This window comes from Chiloscyllium plagiosum, chromosome 11, assembly GCF_004010195.1.
Source record: "Chiloscyllium plagiosum isolate BGI_BamShark_2017 chromosome 11, ASM401019v2, whole genome shotgun sequence".
Taxonomy (NCBI): Eukaryota; Metazoa; Chordata; class Chondrichthyes; order Orectolobiformes; family Hemiscylliidae; genus Chiloscyllium; species Chiloscyllium plagiosum.
In genome coordinates, this window is record NC_057720.1 from 5,359,816 (window position 1) to 5,370,216 (window position 10,401).

General features: G+C 43.0%; 1 protein-coding gene across 2 annotated transcripts in view; it reads right to left on the reverse strand.

Annotated features, from left to right (window-relative positions):
- LOC122554117 (cAMP-dependent protein kinase catalytic subunit beta) overlaps window positions 1-9,342 on the reverse strand; it is a 221,348-nt gene extending 212,006 nt beyond the window's left edge. The window contains exon 1 of one of the 2 annotated variants that reach the window (XM_043698625.1): window positions 8,765-9,342. In XM_043698625.1, the coding sequence (XP_043554560.1) occupies window positions 8,765-8,810 (46 nt within the window). In that variant the 5' untranslated portion in view covers window positions 8,811-9,342. The remainder of the gene's footprint in view (window positions 1-8,764) is intronic. The other variant, XM_043698626.1, reaches the window with a different exon arrangement.
- Between the last annotated feature and the right edge of the window lie 1,059 nt (window positions 9,343-10,401).

The window sequence follows — 10,401 nt, forward strand, 5'->3', positions numbered from 1 at the left end:
ACATCAGAAACAGGGGCAGGCCATTCACATCCTAAGCCGGCCTTGCCCTTCACTAAGACCAGTCTGACCTGCTCCAAGTCTCAAATCTTCCTCAATGTCCAAGTCTACTTGAGCACTTTCATAGAGCACAGAACAAAGAACAGTCCTGATTTGAAGATGCTGGTGTGGGAATGGGGTGTACAAAGTTAAAAATCACACAACACCAGGTGATAGTCCAACAGGTTTCATTGGAAGCACTCGAGCTTTCGCAGCATCGCTCCTTCATCAGGTGATAGTGGAGGGCTCAATCCTAACACAGAATTTATAGGACAAATTTGCAGTGTGATGTAACTGAAATTATATATTGAAAATTTGATTGTTAGCCTTTCATATGTTAGAATACCATGATAGTTTAATTTCTTTCATATGAAAATCACAAAACCTTTTTTTTTAAAGTTGCATTCTCAGGTTAACTGCTAACAAGAGCTCGACAATATGGTGACGGTGTTGCCTCCCTGTGTTCTCTCTCTATGCCATGATGTTTAGATTGATTCTCATCTAAAAGTGAGATAACGGAGTTTTACATGACTTCATGCAGTTTTTGAGCTCACAGTGCTACAGGAATGCATGCAGTTCGGACCTTCATCCCTCGACGTTGTGCCATTTATCTTCTCTAAGATCAGACTAACCTACATGCTTCCATTTACTTTGTTCCATGTGCCTATCTAAGAGTCTCTTAAGTTTCTCTCACGGAAAAGGTGGGGGGGTGCGGCCAGTGTTTTTGCGGAAGATGGATTGTTCCACATACCCTACAAAGAGGCAGGCATAGCTGCGGCCTATGCGGGTGCCCATGGCTACTCCTTTTGTTTGGAGAAAGTGGGAGGATTGGAAAGAAAAGTTGTTCAGGGTGAGGACCAGTTCGGTCAGTCGAAGGAGGGTGTCGGTGGAAGGGTACTGGGTGGTACGGCGGGAAAGGAAGAAGCGGAGTGCTTTGAGTCCTTCGTGATGGGGGATGGAGGTGTACAGGGACTGGATGTCCAGATGAGGCGTTGGGGACCGGGGAAGCGGAAATCCTGGAGGAGGTGGAGGGCGTGGGTGGTGTCACGGACGTAGGTGGGGAGTTCTTGGACTAATGGGGACAGGACCGTGTCGAGGTAGGAGGAGATGAGTTCGGTGGGGCAGGAGCAGGCGGAGACAATGGGTCGGCCGGGGTAGTCAGGTTTGTGGATTTTGGGCAGGAGGTAGAAACGGGCGGTTGCCTTACTAAAGTCCATGTATATGACATCTACCTCCCTTCCCACATCAATCAACTTTGTCACCTCTTCAAAGAATTCTCTTAGGTTTGTAAGACATGACCTTCCCTGCACAAAACCATGCTGCCTCTCACTGATAAGCCCATTTTCTTTCAAATGTGTACATATCCTATCATCAATATCTTCTCCAGTAGCTTCCCTACCACTGACATCAGCCTCACAGGTCTGTAATTACCTGGATTATCTCTGCTACCCTTCTTATACAAGGGGACAACATTAGCAATTCTCCAGTCCTCTGGGATCTCACCCCTATTCAAGGATGCTGCAAAGATATCAGTTAAAGCCCCAGATATTTCCTCTCTCGCTTCCCTCAGTAACCTGGGTTAGATCCCATCTGGACCAAGGGACTTGTCCACCTTAATGTCTTTAAAAATACAGAACAATTCCTCCCTCCTTTTGCCGACTTGACCTGGAATAATCGAAGATCTATCACTATCTTCAACATCTGCCACGTCCGTCTCCTCAGTGAATATCAAAACTAAGTACTCATTAAGAATCTCACCCGTTTTCTCTGACTCCACACATACCTTTCCTCCTTTGTCCTTGAGTGGGCTAACACTTTCCCTAATTACCTTCTTGATCCTTATATATGAATAAAAAGCTTTGGGGGTTTTCTTAACTCTGCTCGCTAAGGACGACCCTTTACAGCCCTCTTAATTCCTCACTTCAGATTGGTCCTACATTCCTGATAATGTTCCAAAGCTTCATCAGTCTTCAGTCACCCAGACCTTCCCTACGCATCATTTTTTCTCTCAGCTAGTCTTATAATTTCACCTGTCATCCATGGTTCCCTAATCTTGCCATTTCTATCCCTCACTTTCACATTAAATCTCTCCTGAACTCTAAACAACCTCTTTTTAAAAGCCTCCCACATATCAAGTGTAGATTTCCCTTCTGACAGCTGTCCTCACAACACATATTCCTGCTCAGCTTTGTTCATCTACAAATTTGGAGACATTACATTTGACAGATTGAAAGTAGCTGGGGCCCCAAATGTGATGGTTGCAGAACCACAATAGTCAGTCTGCCAATTTGAGAATGACCCACTTGCCCCATTCTATTTTTTGTCTGTTAACCAATCCTTAATTTATGCTAGCATATTCCCCAACTACTGATCTCTAATGAACCTTCTATAAACTGCTTCTAAATGTGCACCTGCTTAAGGAGAGCAGAACTGTATACATTGGGTGTAGTTGCTCTGAAGCTTGTTGCAAGGCTTCTACACTTTTATATCCCAACTCCCTTGCAATAAAGATTAGTAGAGGCAATAAAAATCAGTTAATTGCTTTACCACTATTCAGGCAGACAGGAATGACAGCAAGACATCATAAAACCGCCTGCATTTCTTTGAAGAATGCTGTGAAATCCTTAGCCTCCACCCAAATGAAGAGATGGTATAGTCTCATCAGCCTATAGCTAGTAACATATTATAAACAATGAGCAAACGCAGGCAAATGGGACTAGTTCAGTTTAGGAATCCTGGTCAGCATGCATGAGTTGAGCTCCAGGGTCTGTTTCCATGACTCCCTATGACAATGGTGAATTACTTAAGATCTTTCAATGATTAAGACTTGCTGTTTGGTACAGATTACACATGCAAACCTTAGATTTTTAACATTGCTTCATGCATTTATGCTTTCTTAATTGCTGTTGTAAACCTTAAGAGTGGTTTTTAACAGAGTATACACTGACCTTTCATCTGAGCACCTTGCTGCGTCAGACTGATGAGACAAAAATCTTGTCTTCTATCTCTCCAACATCAACTTAAGGAAAACTCATGAGCCTTCTTGGACCTTCTCAACATTACACCTAATCGGGCAACTTCCTACTGTTGCCTCCTTACAGACACACAAAACATTTCCAGCAGGCAAAAAAACCAAGACAGAAGACCTTGTTGAAAGATGTGCATAAAACTATAAACCCTTCCAATTAACTTTCTTGCTTTTAAACCAGTTCCAAGCACCTTGAGTTCCCCTATGTAATTATGTAGAACAGGAAATGCAAGGCAACCTCGATTATCCGAATGACACGGGCAGGCAGTATTTTGTTCAAATAATCAACTATTTGGATAATCAAATGTTCGTATAGTACAGCTTACCCAAGCATCGGGACCTTGAGATCTTGTTCAGATAATCCAAAATTCAGATAATCGACGTTTAGATAATCAAGGTTGCCCTGTAAGAGATTAAGCTGCAAAATGTAGCAAGGCAAGGTGATAGGCACACATCCATAAATTGGCCCTCAAACTGGGGTTTTCTGAGTTGGCAGAACAGGGCAAACATATATTGCTTTAATAGGTGACTAGCAACATTGCAGGTTTGGAAACTTAATGACATAAGTGTGTGAAAGCCTAACTACCATATCCTGTTTAATCTTCTGAAGCAACCGAACTATCAAAAACTCATTGCAATAAAAAAGACAAAGCTAAAAGTCTTGAGGCACAGTGCTAGTGTCCCTATCTCTGATTCAGTAGGTGAGTTCAATTCTCACCAGCCCCAGAAATGTGACATAACATGTGGAACAGGTTGATCAAAATAAAAAATAAGGCAAGCCAAACTACAATCATACACAAAACTGCACCTATCAAAGTGCGATAGACTACATTTCAGGCATCGTTACAATCCAGCAACTGTAATGAGTTATAAACTAGAGGTAGAGCTGTGCCACCATTTGTAAGAACATCTGCTGTCAATAAGCCATGTAGAGCTAGGATGCAACATATATAGTTTTTAAAGTACAGTGGTAATGTTCCTACCTCTGAAGGACCTGCAGGTTCATGTTATACTTGCTCTGGAGGTATGTGATGACATCTCTGACCAGGATGACTAGAAAATATCTACAATTGCAGTCAAATAGACCAAGGTAACATATGACCAAGTCCCCAAATTTGGTGTCAGTTTCTGTGGCGCAACTGGTCAGACCATTCAGCCCTTATCGAAAAGTTGGTGGTCAAGGTCCCATCTACTCCAGAGGTGTGTAACAACATCTCTGAACAGGATGATTAGAAAATATCTGGATAGAACACAGTACCAGTTGATCATAGCCACAACTGCCTCCTTTTTAGGAATGCTTCAATTAATTTGCCCACCTTCATACGTGCAATTTTATTTGTAGCCCCTTGTTAACATTCTAATTCTCTGCCTTTTTCCAATTCTGGGTCAAAAAGTCTTTGAGGTTCAGAATTTTTCTCACTGTCAACTGTATGTGAAAGTTTAGCTATTGCTATTCATATCTTCTCTACAATGTATAAAAACAAAGAGCTGATGATGTTGGAAATCCAAAACGAAAACAATGGTAACATTTTGAATTATAATTAGAATTCAAATCCCTGCAGCGTGGAAACCGGCCTTTCAGCCCAACAAGTCTGCACAATCCCTCCAAAGAATAACCCACGCAGACCTTTCCTTATCCGATATTTGCCCCTGATTAATGCACCTAGCCTACACATCCCTATGGACAATTTAGCATGGTCAACTGACCTAAGCTGCACATCTTTGGGCTGTGGGAGGAAACCAGAGTACCTGGAGGAAACCCACGCAGACACAGGGAGGAAACTCCACACAGACAGTTGTCAGAGGCTGGAATCAAACCTGGGCCCTTAGCGCTGTGAGGCAGCAGTGCTAACCACTCAGCCATCGTGCTGCCCAATATAACTCTTCTTTAGAATCAATAAGTCATTTTAATTTGGAAATGCTAACTCTGCTTTCTCTCCACAGATGCTGACAGACCTGCTGAATTCCGCCAGTGCTTTTCGTATTTTTTTTCTTCTTGACTCATCCTTTGTTTCTTTTCTTAATCCATTATCACCTCATTTTGTCATGTATCATCAAATATTTGCAATATAAAATCCCCTTATACACCTTTTTGGACCTCTCCTATTTTTCCTGCCTGGTGTTCAAAACCTCTGAAAAATCTCCTTCCCATATTATCAAAAGGCTGTGAATTGAAATTTTAACTCTGCCACTCTTCCCAGATGCTGTCTGACTTGCTGAGTAATTACTAAATTTTCTGTTTTTATTTCAAATTACCAGCATCCATAATATTTTGTTTTTAAACCATTTAACAATTTTGATCAAGCTTGAGGTCTTTTTTGATAGATGTACCAGTCACTCAATTTTCAAAACTGTTGTTTCTCTTTAATGTCACTTTTCTGAAGCCTTATATAATTCCAACGAACAGCATCTTCAGAAAAGCCTTGATCACACATGCAACCGAGTTGAGATACAATACAAGGATTTTAATCGGACTATAAATGTAAGGTAATACATGTTGGAAGAGCCAACAGCAAACTCTTTAATACTGAAAGGTTTTTATTTTGAGATTGGACAGGATGAAAAGGATTGGCAAGTGATTAATCATATCTTGAAAGCATCTGGTCAGAGGGAAGTAGTATTTAAGCTAAACAGTGTCCTGACAAATTCTTCTGGACAGCATATACATAGCGGATAGGCCTAAAATGAGACCAATTCCAGAGAATGCTTTGCAGATTTGGGTCCTACTTCAAAAAGGGACACCAATTTATTCAGAAGCATGCAGCAGGGCTGATTCCAGGCTACAGACAAGCTGTCACAAAGGAAGATTCAAGCAAATACACTTTTTTTTGCGCTGTAGAAAATAAAATTGAGGGAAACCATGACATGAAAGCTATAAATAGAGTTTTATTTGAAGTAAAACAAGTCCCATGAGCCAAAGTCTACAAGACAAGCTCCAACTTCAAAAGTCTCTCAGCAAGGTCAAAATTTCAAAAAAAACAAATTATCTCAACAGTGGACACAGGGATCAAACTCCAAGATAAGGTAACTAATGTCCAATCAGTCAACAACCTAAAGGATGCTGATAACTACTATATTTTTAATGCTGTTCAAGATCATGAGGTAAAAATGGTTCATCATCTGAGTGGAGCAGACCTGGTGGGTTGATTAGCCTAATTCCAGTCTTCAATCACAATGAATTTTACAGTCAGAAATATACAGCGTGGAAAGAGACCCTTCAGTCCAACTTGACCGTGCCAATCAAATATCCTCGATAAATCTATTCCCATTAATCAGCATTTAGCCCATATCCTTCTAAACTATTCCTATTCATATGGCCATGCCTTTTAAATGTTGCACCAGCCTCCAGCACCTCCTCTGGCAGCTCATTCCACACATACACCTTCTTTGGCATGAAAAAGTCGCCCTTTAGGTCCCCCCTCAAATCTCTTCCAATTAAACTTACGCCCTCTGGTCTTGGACTCCCCCATCCGAGGGAAAAGACCTTATCTGTTTACCCTAACCATTGTCTCTTTTCATGATTTTATAAAGTTCTATAAGGTCACTCCTCAGCTTCCAACTCTCCAGAGAAAAAAAAGTCCTAATCTATTCAGCGTCTCCCTATAGCTCATACCCTCCAACCCTGGCAACGTTTCTGTAAATATTTTTTCTGAATCCTTTTTGGCACTTCTCCCCATTGGCTACTGTAACTTCAGTATAAACTGATTCGATGTCTAAAATGGGTTTCTGCCAAGGTTACAGCAACCAATTGGTAAAACCTAAGAGGAAATTCCCACTATATATTCCTGCAGCTACAAATAACTAAGAAGCCCAGAAGGCGCAGCCACTATGCTATTATGATGCTATTCAGGAATACTACAGCTATTACTCATTCAATCATGCTCAGACCTATATATCTTTAAATCCTTGCATGTATTTACCAAATTTTGATTGGACGCAGAAATACAAATTGCTCCATGCAGAATAAAGAATAACTTAAAAAACCATAGATCACACCAAACCAAACCCCCTCCCCATTTTGTAACAGCTGAAATTCTATGAGAGCTTACTATCTGGGAATTACCATCTGCAATGTATTGTCTCAGTATAGTGGCAAATTGTCTTCATTTTGTTCTCATTGCATTGTTTGCCCATCAACAAAAATGGTGATGACAACCAACGGCTAGGATGCTCCATGCACTGTATGCATGATAATATCCTCACAAGCAGATCAATATCTCAGCCAGAATTACTGCTATTTTCAGTAAACAATCATAAATCAGCCAGTAAACAGCGCAAAACAAAAAGCTTGTTAAAAAAAACTACAATGCGAGTTCTCTTTCAAAATACTGTTAATATGTCAATGAAATGTCAAACAGGTTGAAATTTTGAATACTTTTAGTAACAGAAGCATAAAAATTACAACCATGACTACTTTTCTGACCTCAAATATCACAATTTGTAAGTTTGCAAATTTGTCATGAAATAGTTAATTAACAAGATTATACAAGAATAAAGCTGATAAACAAAATTAATTACTCCTCAAATCCTAACAATAAAACAAGTTATCATGAAAAATTTCAAAGATTACAACTAATCACCAAATTAAAGCCACAGACTGATGTCACAAAACCATACTCTGAAATTAGGTTGCCACTTTTAACAGCTACTCTCTTGCCTCTGGAATTAAGATTACTGCACAGATAACATGTAGCAAAAGGAAACTCAATGTTGTACCACAAATATTCTAAAAATGGCACTTGAGCAATTGTAACCTATTGCTCAAGATAAATTGTTACAAATATATTAAACACAATATATAGTTTCATCATAACTATTCAGTGTTAATAATCCAAACTTCATAAGCAAGTAATTAACTTCCAGGCAGAACAAGAAAATAAGCTTTCAGGTAACATCATTCAGAAAACCACTCTTTGAACATGGCTATTACCACCTCAAATAGTTTTGTAGTTTGCAAGTGACTGCTGACTTCCTAGCTGTCCGCAGGTGTCAAAAATAGGCTGACAGCAGTATGCTGACTTAATCTTGCCTAAATTGACAACTTACAGTGCAAAAATATAACCATCCCTGATCTCAAAATACTAGTAATATTTGAAAATCTGTATAAGTTCTTAAAAATTACATCCACTCCGGGGGGGGGGGGGAGAGAAGAGACGGGGAGGAGTAGAGGAGGGTGATAAATTACACAACTCGTATTGAACTCATGTCACATGCTTTTAACTGAACTGTTAAAAACAAAAAAAAACTTTGTCTACAAACGGGGGGGGGGGGAAGAGAGAAGGTACATGTTTCAACGAAATACCAGGTAAAACTCTTACAAGAGAAGGCCTCAGAACAAAACAAATAACTTTCGAAAACAGCAGGTTGTTATTTTTCTCATTCTGCAACTCTGTTCCCTCCACACACACATACATAAACACACACACACAATCACAAGCTGAACGGGGCTCGGGAGGAAGAGGGAGAGTTTGTAAGTTAATTGTTTTAATGAGGCGGTATTAAGGCAGGACAAGGGGGTCTGGGAGGGAATCATGGTCACATCGGGGACTGTTTGAAAGGAAAAGGAAAAGGGGAGAGAACACACAGACAGATCTACAGTGAGAAGCTGCAGGGGGGCACTAGGCCCGGAACTGAATGAATGAGCCTGAGGCTCTCCCGCTCCCCCACAACATCCCCCACAGTCTCCGCAATGACACTCACCGCTCTCGATCTCGTTGCCTTTTTTGGCGGTCGCAGCGTTTCCCATCCTTCGGAAGACACTGAGGGAGAGGGAGGGGAACTCGGTGGCTAAAGCTTTGTCCTGTCGGTCTGTGTGTGTGAGTGTGTCTGTGTGAGGGCTTTAGGGCCTGGGCCTTGGGGGGCTGCACTCTCGTGATTTTATTCCCCCCCTCCACTCCTCCTCCCTGATGTTCTCCTGCTTCTTCAGGAAGGAGTGAATCTCCCTCTCTCCGTCCGGGAGGAGGCGCCGCTCCGGCCGACCCCGGGCTCGCTCTCTCCCTCCCTCCCTCTCACACACACAGAGGCAGGCCTCCGCCTCCCGGCTGGCTGACAGACAGACAGACTGGATTGATGTTAATTCCCTGTCGGCATCTAGCGGCTGTGATTTCCCTGGGGGCCGCCCCCAACCTCGTCGTCGTCCTTCTCCTCCGCCACCACCACCACCACCACCGTCTTCGGTTTCTCTCTGACGGCGGCAACGGCCACTTCAACCCACCGCAACCCAACTTGATGATGCCGGAAGTGACGAACAAAGCGGCCCCGCGCGCGCGCGCGCGCACACACACTTGATGGCTCTCTCTGGAGACGGCGTGCCGGGCGTGGTGATGTCAGACGTTTGGAGTGGTGGGGGCGGGACAGGTCCAGCACGTCGTGACGTCTTGAGCGGGTCGGTTTCAGGAGGGGGAGAGCTTACAAAGGGGAGGGTACAATACGCGTTGGGCGCCGTTACGTTAAGACGTCATGACGTCACGCAGCGGGACGGCCAAATCGCGTGCTAACGTCTCGACAGCGCGGAGGTCGTCGTGCTTTTAATAGGCATCGACGTCACGACGCGGTGTGCGCAGCTTGATGTCACAGGGAAGGCGGGAAACGGGGCGGAGCGTCACGCGACTGCTGGGTGGCTGAGGCGCGCGGCGACGACCCGTGCGTGAGCGGGGAAAGAGTGCATGGGATGGTATGATTTGGAGATGTTACGCATGCGTGTTTGGGCGGGGCGTCTGGTGTGACGTCACTAATGGGGCGAGGTAACGCGTCGGCCACGTGATCATCTATCCCGCCCGGGGCGGGACCTCTGGCGGTTACCCCGCCCCAATAAAAGCATAACAAACAAACCAACAATGAAGGTCACACAGTGATTGTGGATCAACATTGTTTACGTTCAGGTCAGTTTATTCCCGAGGGCTGAAAAGTTTTTATTTGTCTTTTTTTGTCAAGGTGGTTGCTGTTGTTATAGTTCGGGCTTCTGCTGAGGAGATTGTCGCACTATTTTATCTGTAATGAGACACGGAGTGCGGGCGAATCACTGTTGTTTCCACCTTAACGGTGGAACTACTTTCACCTATTCACCGCCTCGCGCGACTGGTGTGAAGGGGCCACTTCCGGTGTGTGAGTTGCCTGTGGGCCCCACCAGGTTCTCTTAAAGCGGCTCCTCACACAGTTCTCTGATGAAGTGTCATCTAGAATTGAAACGTTAGCTTTCTTTCTCCACGGATTCGCTCCAATCTCCTTCCACAGTGAACTTACACATTAATGCCTAGACAAAAATAAACTCGGGCAGTTCAAATTAAACCATTAAAGGGCACAGAAGGTGTTGTGAATAATAATAGATTTTATTAAAA